Source organism: Arachis duranensis, chromosome 2 (assembly GCF_000817695.3).
Source record: "Arachis duranensis cultivar V14167 chromosome 2, aradu.V14167.gnm2.J7QH, whole genome shotgun sequence".
Lineage (NCBI taxonomy): Eukaryota > Viridiplantae > Streptophyta > Magnoliopsida > Fabales > Fabaceae > Arachis > Arachis duranensis.
Window position 1 is genome coordinate 3,086,890 of NC_029773.3, and position 17,976 is coordinate 3,104,865.

At 25.5% G+C, this 17,976-nt stretch overlaps 3 protein-coding genes across 3 annotated transcripts in view; 1 reads left to right on the forward strand and 2 right to left on the reverse strand.

The window, feature by feature from the left end:
- Nucleotides 1-235: 235 nt before the first annotated feature.
- LOC107472983 (tyrosine decarboxylase 1-like) lies at nucleotides 236-2,807 on the forward strand. Its single transcript, XM_016092512.3, has 2 exons — nucleotides 236-957; nucleotides 1,750-2,807. Exons 1-2 carry the CDS (start codon nucleotides 282-284, stop codon nucleotides 2,712-2,714), a joined length of 1,641 nt encoding a protein of 546 aa, XP_015947998.1. The 5' UTR covers nucleotides 236-281; the 3' UTR covers nucleotides 2,715-2,807.
- A 952-nt stretch (nucleotides 2,808-3,759) lies between these two features.
- On the reverse strand, nucleotides 3,760-7,502 carry LOC110277534 (cytochrome b561 and DOMON domain-containing protein At3g07570). The gene is made up of 4 exons (XM_021134749.2): nucleotides 7,082-7,502; nucleotides 5,893-6,173; nucleotides 4,257-4,463; nucleotides 3,760-3,765 (listed from the first exon to the last, which is right to left on the reverse strand). The coding sequence occupies exons 1-4, from the start codon at nucleotides 7,500-7,502 to the stop codon at nucleotides 3,760-3,762; spliced, it is 915 nt and encodes a 304-aa protein (XP_020990408.2).
- A 2,603-nt stretch (nucleotides 7,503-10,105) lies between these two features.
- The window catches only part of LOC107473045 (cytochrome b561 and DOMON domain-containing protein At3g07570), an 8,584-nt gene continuing 713 nt past the window's right edge, over nucleotides 10,106-17,976 (reverse strand). Inside the window, exons 2-6 of the mRNA XM_052257226.1 lie at nucleotides 17,564-17,972; nucleotides 14,875-15,086; nucleotides 13,623-14,031; nucleotides 11,289-11,455; nucleotides 10,106-10,471 (exon numbers count right to left, since the gene is read on the reverse strand). Coding sequence (XP_052113186.1) covers nucleotides 10,226-10,471; nucleotides 11,289-11,455; nucleotides 13,623-14,031; nucleotides 14,875-15,086; nucleotides 17,564-17,972 — 1,443 coding nt within the window. The 3' untranslated portion in view covers nucleotides 10,106-10,225. The remainder of the gene's footprint in view (nucleotides 10,472-11,288; nucleotides 11,456-13,622; nucleotides 14,032-14,874; nucleotides 15,087-17,563; nucleotides 17,973-17,976) is intronic.

The following is a 17,976-nucleotide window of genomic DNA, read 5'->3' on the forward strand; positions in this document are numbered from 1 at the left end:
ATTGATTCATATATATAAATTTTAATAAATATATATACATATAAATTATATATTTTTTGTGTGTAAAATTTTTATAAATATGAATATAAATTATTACTGATTAAGGGATAATAAAAAATAATAATATTAGTAGCATTATTCCTATAGGAATATGGGAAATCATGTAATCACGGTTATATATATACACATGGTGAGCAATGCATATAATTATTCATATACATAACTAAGCATATAATAGAACCCTAGCTTACATCAAATTACTTGCATCCGAACCATCATATATGGAGATGAACACATTGAATAATAATAATAATCATCATCATCAAAGTGATTCATCATCACCACCACAAAGAAAAAGGGTCATGAACCCTGTTGATCCTGAAGAATTCAGGAAACAAGGTCACATGATCATTGACTTTCTTGCTGACTACTACACCAAAGTTTCAAATTTTCCGGTTCGAAGCCAAGTCGAACCGAACTACCTTCGAAAACACTTGCCAGATTCAGCCCCATTAGTCCCCGAACCAATCGAATCGATTCTTGAAGATGTTCAAGAACACATCATACCAGGAATCACACACTGGATGAGCCCTAATTACTATGCCTATTTTCCAAGTAGCGGAAGCGTAGCTGGATTCATGGGCGAGATGCTTAGTTCCGGACTCAATGTGGTTGGATTCAATTGGATTTCATCACCAGCAGCTACTGAGCTTGAAACCATTGTTATGGATTGGCTTGGTGAAGTTCTAAAGCTTCCACAACAATTCCTTTACAAACGTAGTAATAATAATGGTGGTGGGGTTTTGTTAGGGACCACTTGTGAAGCTGTGTTGTGTACACTTGTGGCTGCAAGGGACAAGAAGCTTAGCCAAATTGGGAGGGACAACATAGGGAAGCTTGTTGTTTATGGTTCTGATCAAACACATAGTTCATTTGGAAAGGCAGCACAAATTGCTGGTAAGGATGTTTCTAGTTTGGTTTGGTTTAATATAAAAGTTTTATTATTCTGTTAGTTTTTATAATTTACTAAATTTTTAATTAGATTTTTTTATATATTTTTTTTAATTGAATTTTTATTCTATTTTTAATTTTGTAATTAAATTTTTTATAATAAAAAAATATTAGAGTTAATTAAATATTTTTCTGTAAATTAAGGTTATCTATAATTAAGAAGAGAACTTAATTAAATCTTTAATTATATATTTGTTTAAATAAATATTCTGTTAATTTTAATATTTTTGACATGAAAATGATCTAATTATAAAATTAAAACCAGTGTAGGACTTAATAAAAAAATTACAAAAATTTAATTGTAAATTTAATAAAATTATAGGACGAAAAGAATAATTAAACCTAATATAAATTATAAATTTTATTTTGATTATGTTAAAATAATGGAAACAAATTTGATCCATTAAAATCAAAATATTGATTTAATTTGATCTCTTTTTTTTCTTTGTTTTTCTTATACTTTTATAAAGTTATTAAAGTAAATCAAATATTAGTATTTTTTTAAAATAACTATATTAAGTATGAAATCTAGATAAGCTAGAATAATGTCTAAAAGTAAAAAATAATCAAGAAATAATTAACATTTGAACAACAATTATATTTATATCAATATAATATTAATGGTTATACTTATGTTAGTTATGTATCTCTTAAACATATAGCTATAAATGTGTAATACATATATATTACTCTTGATGATTTGGTTTGACAAATTTTAAAAACTCAAAAAAAATGCAGGTATTCAAAATGTTAGGGCCATCAAGACTAAGAGATCAAATTCATTTGCTTTGAAAGCTGACTCACTCCTTTCAACCATTCATTCTGATGTGAAAAATGGGTTAATACCTATTTATTTATGTGCCACCGTGGGAACAACCGCCACAACATCTATTGATCCATTAATGGAATTATGTGATGTGGCAAAAGAATATGAAATTTGGGTCCATGTTGATGCTGCCTATGCTGGATCAGCTTGCATTTGTCCTGAATTTAGGTCTTGTATTGATGGTATTGAAGGTGCTAATTCTTTTAGCTTCAATGCCCATAAATGGTTCTTGACCAATTTAGCATGTTGTTGTCTTTGGGTAAAAGACCATAATGCCCTTACAAAATCCCTCTCAACTAACCCTGAATTCTTGAGGAACAAGGCTTCTGAGTCAAAGCAAGTGATTGACTACAAAGATTGGCAAATAACTTTGAGTAGGAAATTCAATGCACTCAAACTATGGCTTGTTCTTAGAAGCTATGGTGTTGAAAACCTAAGGAATTTCTTGAGGAGTCATGTGAATATGGCAATGACTTTTGAAGGGTTAGTGAAATTGGATAAGAGGTTTGAGATTGTTGTTCCTAGGAAATTCTCATTAGTTTGCTTTAGGGTTTCACCATCAACAATTGCTAGATCCAATTATTATTATTATTATCATGATAATAATAATAATAAAAATAATTATGATGATAATTACCATAATGGACATGGCTATGGGAAATTAGTGAATGATGATTATTTAGTTAATGAATTGAATAGAAAATTGTTGGAATCAATCAACAATTCAGGGAAAGTGTACATGACTCATGGTGAAGTTGAAGGTGCTTTTATGATTAGATTTGCAATTGGTGCTACCTTAACTGAGGAACATCATGTGATCATGGCATGGAAGTTGATTCAAGAGCATGCAGATTCTTTACTACTAGGTTCCTCCTAAAACTACATATGAAGGTTATTATTGTAATTCAATAATGAATGTTTTTAGTTTCTTCAATAAAGGTTATTATTGTACTTCAATAAATCTTTATTTTTATCAAAAGTTAGATGACAGGGTTTATGAATAAATTGTTATTGATATTGTGTCAAATTAAGATACTATTATAATAGTATTGATAAATTCTATATTTTTCTATTAGTTATTTTTAGAAGTTGAGACTTGATTTTTTATAAAATGTTAGTGTAAATATGTATTTTAAATTTTAATTTTAAGTTTTTGATTATTTTATATTTTTTATTTACATGAGACCGCTTTTATCGATTCAACCAGTAATTTATTAGTTGAATTAATAAATCAGTAAACCAATAATTTAATTGGTTCGATCACTGATTTAATTATGATAACTATAATAATAACATATATTCACTTGATCCAAGTTTATTTTTATTCTGTGCTAAATTAGATTTTTAGGATTTGTTTTGACAAAAATAGATATATTAAAGATGGTACAATAATTGAATATTAGTATATTACAACCAGCACATCATATACTCAATGTTTTATATATTTATTTTTGGGTATATCCCTTCATATCTATGGTAATTAATGCAGCTATGATCCCCAGAAAACCATATACTAATGTGTTTTCTTTTTGTCCTTGGTTCAATTTGTATATACATTATCTATTAGCTCCGACCAAATTGATTGGCAACTTTATTAGATTAATAGATTTATTCTCTTCTGTGATTGTACGTGATTTCTTCTACTTTTGAAATAGCTAGCATTGTTATAGTTCCATTTATAATTTTGACCCATACGTTCATAAATACTAAACGACATTTCTAGAGGCAAGAAATAAAAGAAACAATTATATATATGGCAATAATCTTTTAGTTCAATAATTGAAGCTAATAAAGATATAGATTTATTCATAAATTTCCACACCTAAAATTGTTGAATGCACTAATAAGCTTTTTGCTTTCATAAATTGACGACATTTTTTAGGAATTATTAATTTTATTTAACATTATTCATACATAAAATACTATTCCTGATATTTGTATAAAAATATAGTGCTATTAATTAAATTTATATTTAAATTATTTTTAATTAATAAAAAATATTTTAATTGTTAAGAAAATACTAGAATAATGTTAAGATGGCAAATAAATTCCTAAGAATTTATAATTTGGACAAATTAATTTGTAAAGAAAAAAAAATACTAGCAATAAAGTCTTCTAGGATAATAAATAAATTAAAATATTTTATCCTAATTATATAGACTAATTTAAAGGTAGTGCATCTATATTTTCTATTATTATCATATATATAACATAATTGAATTTTATTTTACTTTTCCTTTGAAGAATTAATTATATTAATTATTAAAAAATACAAGAGATTATTATAAAAAGAAGTTACAAATAAATGATTATTGTGGAATCAAACTAATTAAGTTTGGTAAGCAAATTCCAAGGATTGAGGATGTGATGAATTATTTGTGGACTGAGTTTTTCTTCTGGCAACTATCCACATTCTTACCTCCAAAATTATGGTGATGATAACTAAGATGGCAATCGAAATTCCATAAGCAAGAAACCATTTAGAACCTTCCTTTGCTAAAGAGAGTCCATAAATTGTGTTTGCAATGGCGAATATAATCAAAATTCTCCCAATATAATGATGGTACCAATTCCAATATTTGCGTAATTTTGATTCTGGTTTTGGCCTTAATATGATTGCAAATACCTACATACAATGTCAAAGAACATGTAAATGTATTAATTAATCAATTAAACCAATCTATTATATATTATTAATTTTATAAGCAAAACATGCTATATGTAACTTTTCTTATTATAATTAAATTATTTTTTTAAATAAAAATTGTTTTCTTTTTCTTTTTTTTCTTTTCTATTTTTTTCATTCATTCATCTACTCTAACTTTCTTATATATTATTATCAATAACTAATTATAAATTTGACAATTAAAATATACCATATGATATTCTCTAATTATAATTGAAATTAAATTAAAATATTAAAACAAAAACAAAAATATAACTATATTATATTATATTATTAATCTAACAACCAAAATATGTCACATGATACTCTTTTATTAAAATTAAGATGAAATATTTTTCTCCAAAACTTTATATATATAAAGAAAAAATATTATTTTTAAATAACAGAAAACAAATGAATTATTTTTATTTGTTTAACAGATTTAAAATTTAATTAAATATAAAAATATACACATTAAATTCTTTCAAGTTTTAGATAATAAATATTAAAATTAATTAATATAAAAAATTAAACTATTTTTCATAAAAATAATAATTAAAAAATTTATTATTTAATTTTTTTCTTATCTTTAAAAAGCTTGATCTTTTTAACTAACAAAACTAAGATTTTTATTCCTTACGATCTTTTTATAAAAATAGTTTGATTCTATAAATTTTGTTTATCATAATTTATAATATCAAAACAAAATCAATATAACTTTAAAATATTTATATTTTTGTAATATTATTATCAACAAAAATACTAACAAATCAATAATTGTCTAGTCATGAATAAATTTGCCCGCTATTGTCAACTCCATGCGAACTACTTATTAATTGCTAATTGAATATATGAATGAATTTAAGTTGGACTTAAAAAAAAAACATTTTTTTTGTGATAGTTCCTTAGCTTCTAATAATTGAGCATGTGTTTTAATTATATTTTTTATACTTACATGTATTATATTAATTTAATTGTAATCCGATCTTTTGCCAAAGAACAAATAAATAATTCACCAACAAGTTATAGACTTATAGCTCTACCTCCTCATTTTCACTTAAAAATGATGGATTTGAGTCTCATTTTTCACTTAAAAAAAAAAAGACAAATAAATAATTCTCTATTTTAAACGATAGGGTATCATCAATATTTAATCCAAAATTTTTAAACCGACACTCTTGCAAATAAAATCCGATCTGATTTTCTTGCTTACAATCTGTTTTCCAACATTACAATATTACAGACTATATAGATGAATTTATGGCCACACAAATTGTTAGTCGACTAATAAGATGAATTACTACTATAAAGATTTTATTGAAATTATTAAATTCAAAATATGGTAAAGTACAATATATAATATATAATTATATATTGAAGAAATATTTACCTGGAGGATTCCAAGGACAAGAATGATGATAGCTATATTTTTGTGATTATTGACATTGGCATCAACTTTCTTAGACAATGCATAACCAATTAAAATTCCAGCTGTTCCGGCAACAAAGCTAATTGTTTGAATTGAAGCATGCAAATAAAACCAAATTGGATCCCATTTCTTGAAATGCCTTGCAATTATGTAACCCATTATCATTAGAATGCTCCATGATGTCATGTTGATTACTCCATGGCTTCTTCGGAGTTTTAAGTAAGAAACTTCACTAGTTTCACCTGTTATATATTAATTACATATGAGAAATATAATATTATATTATATTATATTATTCTATCTAATCAAATTATTCATTATGAGTGATGCCATTTAAATTAAATATCTAACATAAATTGAATGTCTATAAAATGGCTGTTTTTTTTTTTGGAATGAAAGTAAAAATAGCGATATATTTTAATATTGTAATTTTTTTTATTTTTTATAAAATGGTAGAATGTACATAAATTAGAGGGTCCGATCTCTGTACCTCAAAATTAATTTTTTTTAAACATAAATCGGACGGTCCGATTTGTGTACGTCTACAAATTAGACGATTCGATTTCTGTACCTCTACAAATCGAATAGTTCGATTTCTACTTTTCTAATTAAACGGTTCTACATTTGAAAATAATACTCTAACAGTCCACATTTAAAAAAAAAAACACTATTATTACCACTCCAATATCAAAAACAAAAAATTCCTACAAGAAGTTTGGAATAAAATTTACGAATGATGGGTGAAAATTTTGTGTATGGAAATATTTTTGGCCTAGTACTCTAAAATAGGGTATGAGGTGAAACTCATGACTATGGATTTTGACTTTTGTACTTTCAAAAAGTCGAGAAGTATTTTTTATTTCTTTTAAATATATTGAAATAAAGGTTCAAAAATTATTTAATAATACAAAAAAATTAACTCATCAAAAAGAAAAAAACAAATAAATAAAAAATTGAAATCGAATTTTTTCTTATAAATATTATATTAAACAATTTAATTATTAAATATGTCAATTATTTAATTGTTTTAACTATTTTCTTTATACAAAAATATCTTTATGTGAGTATTTATCATATATTCTACATATATCTGAATTAACCAAATTCTTTATTATACATAATAAGATTAATTAATTTTTCATTCACTAACCTTGTGAATAATCTATGACTGTGGATATAGCATCACTATGTTGTTGCAACATGCCTTGAGTATCAGGAAAAACACCATTAGGTCCAATTGAATATATAAGCTTTGAAGAAGGTTGGTTAGTTTTCAACTGAAAAATCATGTACACTATTGAAGGATTAGGTCGAATAATTGTTTCATTCATGACATAGAGGTCTCCTTCTCCGGGAACCACCTCGCCGTCCGATAATCCTCCTAAATAGTACTGGTTCATTCCGCCGCCGTTGAGGCCGGAGATCCACCCTATTATTGCACTTGATTTTACCATTTTGCCATCATTGGAAAACCCTATGGCTGCATAGGCATTTATGCTTGATGGGAATGAGAAGATGAAGCTCCATACATTTGATGAAGCCCTACCATACTTCAATATAATGTTATGCATGCATATAAGTGATTATTAGAGACCATCACTTTAAAAAAAAAAAAATTAGATAGAAATATATGAATAGTTATATATTTAACATAAACGACTAACAATAATTAATTCGCTTAGCTAATTTTATCCGCTTTGTATTTTTAATATGGGGGCAGAAGGTTGTGTTTTTAAATAAGGTAAAAAATTGGTGTGTTTTTTATTTATATGAATACTATAAATTTGAGAGTTAGATTTGTGGTGCTTTTACTTTTTTTTTTATAACCACAAATCTGAGAGTCAAATTTGTGGTTTTAATTTTTTTTTAAAAAAAATACAAATATGAGAATCAAATTTAAATTTTTTTATTTTAAATTTTTTTGAATATATAAATCTGACCCTCAGATTTATAATCTTATGAAATCTGACCCTCAGATTTTTCTACTTCTCCAAATCTAAAGGTCCGATTTGTTATTTAAAATTAAAAAAAATAATTCATATCCAAGAAAAAATACACCAATTATCTATAACGATGAATTACACACAATTTTTTTTATATAAAAAAAATTAGCTAATTTTAGCAGTAGCGTTTTGTTACTATTTTAAAATAAAGAAATAAAAATATTATTGAAGACATAAATATGTTTGAGGAAAAAATAGAGACAAAACTTTAAAATTTTCTTTGTCTTAAGATGGATTTTAAGATGACATGATCCTTTATACTTTTCAAAGTAAAAGTACACATTTTAATATCTCAAATAAAAAGATTTTAGCTAGAGATACTTTAATTTATAACTATGCAAGCATCTCTTTTGTTCTTAATGTTTTACTAAAAACAATTGTTTACTAAAATGATGTGATGATATATATATATACACAAATAAGAGAAATTAATGTAATTCTCAAATTAAAATACACACTTCTATTATTTTTATACACTCTTACATACTCTAAGGATGAAGTTGTGAGGCTCCCAAACAGAACTACACTTGAGTATAGTTGTATCAAAAGGATAAGGTCGATCTAGTTGTAACACTTCAGAGGCACATGAATCTTGTGAACTCACAAGAGTACTCTTAATCATTTATTTTTGTTAATTTATATATAGGAGTTATCGAAATGGTTGGATTATTAGCCGGTTAGAAAAATAACAAATTAGATGTATATATTTTTGTTTGACCAAATACACTGCGTACGAAGTTTCCTAATTGATAGGAAATTATTATTGATTGGACAAATAAAATTAATTAAAAGATAGATAATAACGTTTGTGAGATTAAGAATGTTTTGTTGGAACTACTAGTGTTTTATGTCCCTAGTTTTTTTTTATTATTATTATGGTATTTTCTAACTTGATAGATCAATGACTAATTTATTACGGATTAGAGTTTTATTTTAAATTTATCATTGGCTAATAAATTACTACATACATAAGATGAATTTCAAACCATCAACATTTACTTAAATAGACTAATAAATTAATTACTACATCAACCCAACTTAATTTTTTTTTATGTCCCTAGCTAGTAGCTACTTTCTTCTTGGTTGTGTTCAGTGGGCCGAGTTTGCCTTTGTAGAAAAAAGAGTTTGGAATCAAGTGATAAAAAAAAACTATAATTCTTGTATCTTAGCTTTTAGACTTATACAATTAGATAGTGTTTGGTATGGGATATTGTGACTGAAATTGAAATATTGAGATTTGGTATTATATTTGGTGGTTAGAAATTGAAATTAAAATTTAAGTTTGCGATACAAAATTTCATTTCTTTTAGTACCTTCAGAAAATAGAAGCACAAAAAATCAGACTGAAATTTTGGAGACAAAAACTAAAATTTTAATAACTTTTTTTTTCAAATGCCTTCATTTAAAATTTTATATTCTAAATCTATCATTCAAAATTCTTCCGCTACCAAGCCCTCACCTCTCATTCCCAATCCTACCTCACCTCTCATCCCACCACCACGCCTTTACTATCACCAAAATCTACCAACGACAACAATAATACCAAAAAACAACAACAATCTCATCAACTTATATTAAAATCAGATTCAGCAAAAAAATTTTAAATTATAATAGAAAAGAGAAGAGTAATGAGAGAGATTGAGGCAACACAAAACTGGAACTGAAGTGGTGCGACAAGCACAATAAAGAACAAAAGCGGCATGACGGACCTGAATATGGCGGCACGACTCAAACAGATGCAGGACAATGGCAAGCGCGAAACGAGAGAGAGAGAGAGGGAGAGGGTACAGTGGATCCGAACACGGGAGAAAGGACCAGGAGAGTAGGAGGATGATGATTGGATATTTTAATAGGGTCTGAGTTGTGCTGCCGGCAGCAGATTGGACGGAGGTTGCAGAGACTAGAAAGCATGCACAATTCGAGACTTCCAACAAAGAAGAAAGGAGAAAGAGAGTTGATCATACTCATTAATGGAAGGAGATTCGAGTTTTATAGTAAAGGTATTTTGGTAATTTTAAATATTTCAATCTATATTTTTATCTTAAACTAAATAAGATATTTAGACATAACTTAATTCTATATGCTTTATACTAAACATAATACAAAAATTTATCTTTGTCTCCCAATCTTTATCATTATTTCAAACACAGGCTAAAATTACAAAAATGATCAAAAATAAATAAGAAATTAATTAGCTTCCATCAAATAACAAAAAACTTAATTCATAATGATGAGAAGAAATAAACATACAATTTCTACAAAGAAATAAATTTGATAATAAAAAAATTAGTTTAGTCATCATCTTCTTCTAAACTACTCCACATGTTTATCTCAAAAAGGAATCCAATAAAGAGTAAAATGGCAAGAACAATTCCATAGCCAACCTTCCATGCGTTTCCTTCTCTGCCTAAATGAATTCCATAGAAGATGTTAGCAATGGCTAATATAATCAAAACTCTTCCTGTGTTGTGATGGTACAAATTCCAATACTTCCTCATTTTTGATGCCTTGTTAGGTCTAGCAAGCAAAGCCATCATCTGCACATGTAATATATATAATAATGATAATAAACAAAAGTAATACAAATTACTATTCTATAAATCTTAATTATTAGGTTCATATATATAATAATATAAGTAAATATGACTTGTTTCAAATTATATGCCCAAATCTATATATCTTTAGTCTATGATCTTTAATTGAAAAAAAAAATTGGAGATACATACTCTATCTTAATACAACCACTAGCTTTTTTTTTTTTTGAAAATGATATTATTTTTATTTGCGCAGATATTAGAATCTTTATAACATGATATCAAAATTTTTATTATCTCAATCTTTAAAATTCATTTTTTATTAACCAAAAAAAATATTGTATAAAAAAATATATTAAAAATATAATTATTCATTTGTACAATTTTTTTTATCAACTTAGCCTTTAATTTTAGGATAAACAATTTCACATGATATGTACTTATTTTTATTATCAATAATATTAGAATTAGTATTAGACTTATATTTTACTTAAAGAATTAGGCTATAAATAGAAATATGAGATAATAGTATAGATATACATAATGGAATTGATGAAAACTCTAATTCCTCTCTTGATCCTAATTTTAGAGATCTTTATTATATTCTTTTTTATTTCTATCTAATTCTCTTTATCTTTTAATATAATATTGTATCATAATTATTAAATTTAAATAAAAATATTATCAAATTATTATTTTTTTGAAAATTTTCACATAAAATATATAATTATATTTTTTAAATTTACTAATTACTAACAAGTAATAAAAAATATATTAATTAATTAAAAAGAAGGAATAAAGTAATAAAGAATATATATACCTGAAGGCAAGCTAGGACAAGAATGATGATACCAAGAGCCTTGTGAAGAGAAACATCAACTTGGAGTTGATTATTAAGAACAAGCCCACTAATCACACCAATTGTTCCAATAATAAAACCCAATGATTGAACTGAAGCATGAAAATAAAACCAAAATGGATCCCATTTAGATTAAAAAAAAAAAAAAGGGATAAAAATATTAATAATGAATTAATTCTGTGATTATATAAAGGAAAAAAATTGATGATGATATTTAATTTAATTTTACATGAATCCATAAAGCTTAGGATTGATTTACTAAATATTGAGAAATTCTTATGTGAAAATTGTTACATGTCACAAATCTTTCTAGCGGAAACTATATTTATAAAAAAAAAAAAAATCTATGATGTGATAAGTGAAGAGCTACCTTAATGGAAAGGGGGCAATGGCGCCCAAAAATTAATAATTTATATATACTAAGTCTTTAATTTTTTAGTTTATTTTTTTTATTTTTTATTTTTTTAATTTATATTTTTTATGTTGGTCCTTTCCAAAAAAAAATTTAGATCCATCTTTAGATGTGATTAGACTATTTTACGGGCAAAAATATATCTTTAATTCATAACTAATTCATTTTAGAAAAATATTAAAAGATTAGTAAAATTTATTATTTTTAACCAATAACTAATCAGAAATATTTAAAAAATATTGCCTAAAAATATGTTATTAAATTATTAGACTAAAAAAATTAAATTAATAACTAAAAATATTGATTAATAACTTTTTTTCTTCATTTTATTCTCAATTTAAGTAAAGATATATATTTGTGGACATCTTCTTGAGATAAATCATTCTAAAATTATAAGCACATTCCTTAGCTTGTAAACTTACAACTACTCTATATTCCAATTAAAGAAGTTTAAATGGGTAAATTTTTTTATAAAGGTGGTTGTATTTTTTAAAAGCACAAACGCCAATATATTTAATAAAATTAAACACTCTTCTTCATGTTACTTAGGGAAAAAAAAGTGATATAATAATGTATTAATAGTAATATCTTATTTAATAGAGAAATTTAAATGAAAAAGGAGCAACAACATAATGTATTAATAAAAAAGGCACCAAATCCATGATATAATAGAACTATAGATAATGTAGGTTGGTTTTGGTAGAGGGTCAATTTGGATCTTACATTCTAACCTATTTTAATTATAGCAACAATATGGTTATTAGATCAGAAAGTCCTTTCATCAACAACCAAAATTCAGTTTTGATAGTGACAATAATAATGGGCCATCGTGAATTCGTGATCATGTGCCAAAGTTAACCACGTGAACTACTTTAGAATATATAGTTATAATTAAAAGCATCTTGATACCTATATATTTTACTATGCACCATTATCATTCCAATATTGATAAATTATGAATAAATTATTTATCATAAAAATTAAAAGTATATATGGAGTAGAGTAATTTATATCTTGAAACTTTTTTAGAAAATAATCAATTTTTTCTCATAAGAACATGCAATAATAAACCATTTTTCTATAGAAAATAATACTAAAGGAAAGAATTTTACATGAATTATTACTCATTTTATTATAAGACTTATTAGTTGTAATTTACATCTAAAAACCTTGGGTTAGATAAAAAAAACAAACCAATTATAATAATTTAAATTTGGAAACACCCTTTTTCACTCCTTTTTTTTAAATTAATAAAGTTGACATCATCATGAAACAATCAACTCCATTACCAACCAACCAACCATTCAAATCCATTGCACAGAATTAATATAATAATCTCACTACTAGATTACAAAATTGACCATTAATCTTTCCATTAACTAAGAATTTGTCATTTTCCTTTATCTAGTAGTTAATTACTTAATTATTATATTAATCAATCAATCAATCAATAGGATAATCATAAAAGAGAAAAGAACAAATTAAATTAAATCACACAAACACATATATAATGATACGATTATGTTATATGCACATTAAAATTAGTCATTATAAAATCAATCATCAGTATAAAATACATTTAGAAATATAAATACATATTGAAAATAAATTAAACCACGGTAAAAATTCAGGTAAAGTCGACTTCACATGAAGTTGATATCTGAGAGTTGTTAGATGAAAAATTAGTTAAATCGGTCAAATTATCTAACGGTTCTTAGATATCAACTTCACGTAAAGTCGACTTCACTTAAGTTTTCACCTCTATACCACACATATATTTATAAAAAAAATATATTAATAGCTGATTTTAGTGATTTATTTTAGTATACGTAACATCATTAATGATATAGTCACCAAAAAACATAGATAATGATATGACAAACCTGTTGAGTAATCCAAAGTCATGGAGAATTTGTCTTGGTGCATGGAAAGTGCAAAACTTGGTGATGAAGGAAAGGTACCACTTGGTCCAATGGCAAAAATAACCCTTGAAAGAGGTTGGTTAGTTTGTAATTGGAAAACCATGTACAAAGTTGAGGATTGTGATGTGATTAAGGTTGAGTTGGTTAGAATGACTAAATTGCCCCTATCTGGAACAACCATGTTAGGTGTTGTCCCTGCTAGATAATATTGTTTCATGCCTCCACCAGCTCCATTATTTGTTGAGATCCAACCAACTATGGCACTTGCACCAACCATGCCTCCATTGGGTGAGAACCCTATTGCTATGTAGGAATTAGGGTTTGGTGCTGAGAGAATGAAGCTCCATGTGTTTGGAGAACTCTCATAATACTGCATATAATAACAATATTCATATACACATCTATATGATTAATTAGGTTTATTATGAATAATTAATTTGTGTGCAACGGTTAATTAATTAGGTTTATTATGGAATAAAAGACTTTGATTCAATTAATTATCTATCAATAACTTAAAGTTTTACAAACATAAATATAAAAAAATAAAACTATTTTAAATTTTCAGTATGTGACAATAACTCTTAAATTAAATATATTTTATTATTATGTATATACATTATATTGTGTAATAATTTTTGTATATTGTACAAGCATATTATTTGTTTAGTAAAAATATCATTTTCCCCTTTTAAATACTATTGTGAAAATTTATTACGTCTCTAAATTACATTAATTAAAAAATTACCAAAACTTATATATATACACAAATAATAAGCGTCAACATGGGAAGAAAATCATATTTTATCAACCAAGAAAAAATAATGCTACAATAAACTAAATCAAAAGAAATATGTTTTATTACTTAAATACATAAATTTTGTTGAAAGTCATTGTGCCTTAATTTTTCTACATTTTTAATTAGTTCCAAAAAAAAATTAAAAAGTTGTAATAAATATAGTATATGAATGATAATTAAGCACCACCACTTTCTTTAATTTCTTATTTCAATAATATTGTAACTAAGAATTTCTCTAAAATGACTCCAAAATCACACTTATGATAATAATCTAATTATGAGGTATAGCCTATAGGTCATTTAATTTTTATCAGTCATATGATAGAATTGATAGATATTGCAAGAAAAATATGAATTATATATCAAAATTTGTAAAGTTAGAAGAACAAAAAAAAAATCCAGTGCATGTGCACTTACCCTAAGGATGAAACCTTGAGTATTCCAAACAGGAATACAAATGAGCTTTGTTGTGTCAAAGAAAAGAGGAGCATTTAGGTTTAGGTTTGAACCACATGAATCTCCTTGTGATGATAATGAACCATTGCTTCCATTATTTCCATTTGCTTGTGATGATGAAGAAGAAGAAGAAGAATTAGAAGTACTATCACCTTGTGAACTTCCAAATTTTGCTGAAAAATGGAAACAAATAGTTAACATGATGAATACTATAGATGCCTTCATTTCTATATCTCCTTAATTATTCTCCCTATAGTTTATGTTTAATTTGTATGCAAAAAGTATTAATTTTTGGCTCATGATATTTTTTTTCCTAAGTTAACAAGAAAGAGGTATTAATATTGGTATTAATATTTTAATAATATCAATGATTGTTTTCAACAAACATATATGGTATATTAGTTGGTGGAAGTTAACTTGCACCATTAGTCAAACATCCATGAATGATATATTAATAGTTATTTGATCAAGGAAGCAAAGCAATTATTATGTTAATGACTAAATAATAATAATTATTATGTTAATAAAACCAGGGACATCCAAGTGTGTAGATTTGCTTCTATAGCTACTAGAGTGGGTGGAAGAACTTCCTCTTTGTATTTTTCCTTTTCTTTTTTGAAGTATAGGGTATCATTAGTCATTAATTTAATTTATACCTTAATTACTTTCATAGTTCCTTCCATGGATGATTATTGAAAATAATAACTTGAGAGTAAATAATTAAAGTTCTTGATTATTTTTCCCATTGAATGAATGTGAGAGTTTAAATATTAAATAGAACTCTATTATTATTATTATTATTATTATTATCCACAACAATATTAATGAAATTTCAACTAATTAATTAAGATACCCCATTATTTTTTTTTGGTGTAAAAAATATTCATATACCATGCAATAGTATAGTATATATATGTGCTTACATTAAAATTCTTATTTTTTTATTACATTAAATTCTATTTGTTGTTAAATAGACATTCACAATTTTAAGTATATAAACAACATAGTTTCTTCCCAAGAGAGTATATTTAGTCAAAGTTGTAATCAATACTTGTTTTGCTTCTTTACTTTCCCAAAAGTACATGCCTTCAGTTTCAAGACTCCAAGTTATGTGTTTTATTTATTTATTTATTTAAATCTAAAAAACTAGGTTCTTTCTTTCATTATTTGTTCTCTTTGATAAAAACCCCTCACCAACTCTATGCATGTAAAAGCCCTACAAATTATTTAGGTGAATGCATGATTAAATAAAGAATATATATTATTAAGCAATTAACATTATTCTCCACCACAACCATAATAATGAGCTATGATGACGTGTGTAATTGGCCTTTAGCCACTAATCTCATATACCTACTTATGTTAACCTTGAATCAAATCAAAAGAATGCAATCCAAAAGGGGAAAAATGAAGAAAAATTTAATGTGCTATCCAAAATCCATATACCAGTCAATTAACAGCCTTGGCATGTTACCTTCTCATCATACTTTGCTTTACAATAAAGCAAAACAAAGCTAGTTATTATTTAAGACTTTTAAGTGAAAATATTTATTTTAAGAGTTTAATTTTGATTCATTATTATTATTATATAGAGAAATATTATTTTAGTTTTTAATATTTGAGTCGAATTTTTATTTAGTTCCAACTTTTTTGGACAGAAATAAATATTTAAAATATTAGAGACCAAATTAAAATTTAATTTAAATATTAAAAACTAAAATAATATTTTATTCTATTATATAATAATAAAATTTATAGTGACTATTTAAGTAATCATCATGAAAAATAATATACAGTAAATATTGACGTATGTCTTTATTTATTCATCTGATAGATATACATACGAGAGCAATTTATCCTCTAAACATTTTTCTAATTACTAAAAGAAGGAATAATTAACTATTTTTCCAAGATATCAAAATATTTATTGTATTTACTTTACTTTATTTAGTGTTTAGCAAGATGTTTAGAACGCTCTATCATCACTCCAAATTACCAAATCCTTATCTTAAATAACAACAATTCAAGAGTAATAAATAAAAATAACAATAGATTGATAAAAATAATATAAACTATGATTTACGGATACCGACACGAAACATGACATGACATGAGACATATGGACATACGAATTTTAAATTCTTCTAGGATATACGAACACACATATATATAATATATAAAGTATTTTTAGATAAATTATAATGATATTTTATATTTTATTGATATTAAAATAAAAATTAATATTTTAACTATTTTTAATGTATTTTCTTAGTTATATAAAGTATTTTAAATATTTTTTATTTTAATAAATAATAATATATATAATTTTTAAATTCATTTCAAAAATACAAATTAAGAATAAGACTGAACATGTTAACATGTGATGATATTTAGGTGTGTCCAAATATATCCGAAAAAAAAAATTTTAGTCAAATCCAAAATGTGTCTAGTATACGTATACAAAGGAGTTATTAATAGAATTTTTTTTGGTGACTAGGAGTTATTAATAGAATAATCCATATATAATAAATACTTCAAAGAAGTTATTAATAGATATAAATGAATACTTCAAAGGAGTTATTAATAGAATAATCCATATATAATAAAACCACTTCTTAAATACTTAAAAAGAGTTAAAACTCATACTAACCTTTTGAATAATCAATTCTTTGGGAAATCTTGTCAAGGTGTTTTGTTAATGCAAAACTTGGTGCTTGAGGGAATAATCCAATGGAACCAGTGGCAAATATGATCCAAGACAAAGGTTGAGTAGTAGTTTGTAACTGAAACACCATGTATAAATGATTGGACTCTAAAGTGATAAAGGTTGAGTTGGCCACAACATTAAGGTTCCCTTTATTAGGAACCACTTGGTTTGGTGCATACCCTCCAAGATAATATTGCTTGATCCCTCCACCTTTTCCTCCTGATACCACCCACCCCACTATGGCACTTGAACCTACCATGCCACCATTGGTTGAGAACCCCATAGCAATGTAAGAATTTGTATATGGGGTTGAGAGAATGAAGCTCCAAGTGTTTCTAGAAGTTTGAACATACTGC

What these genes read in the sequence shown, in the direction of transcription:
- LOC107472983 (XM_016092512.3), top strand. Translation starts at nt 282, where the DNA reads ATGGAGATGAACACATTGAATAATAATAATAATCATCATCATCAAAGT. An exon ending in AAAGGCAGCACAAATTGCTG is followed by an intron (nt 958 to 1,749) that starts GTAAGGATGTTT and finishes AAAAAAATGCAG; the next exon opens with GTATTCAAAATGTTAGGGCC.
- LOC110277534 (XM_021134749.2), bottom strand. Translation starts at nt 7,502, where the DNA reads ATGCATAACATTATATTGAAGTATGGTAGGGCTTCATCAAATGTATGG. An exon ending in AGTCATAGATTATTCACAAG is followed by an intron (nt 6,174 to 7,081) that starts GTTAGTGAATGA and finishes AATATATAACAG; the next exon opens with GTGAAACTAGTGAAGTTTCT. An exon ending in TTGTCCTTGGAATCCTCCAG is followed by an intron (nt 4,464 to 5,892) that starts GTAAATATTTCT and finishes CATTGTATGTAG; the next exon opens with GTATTTGCAATCATATTAAG.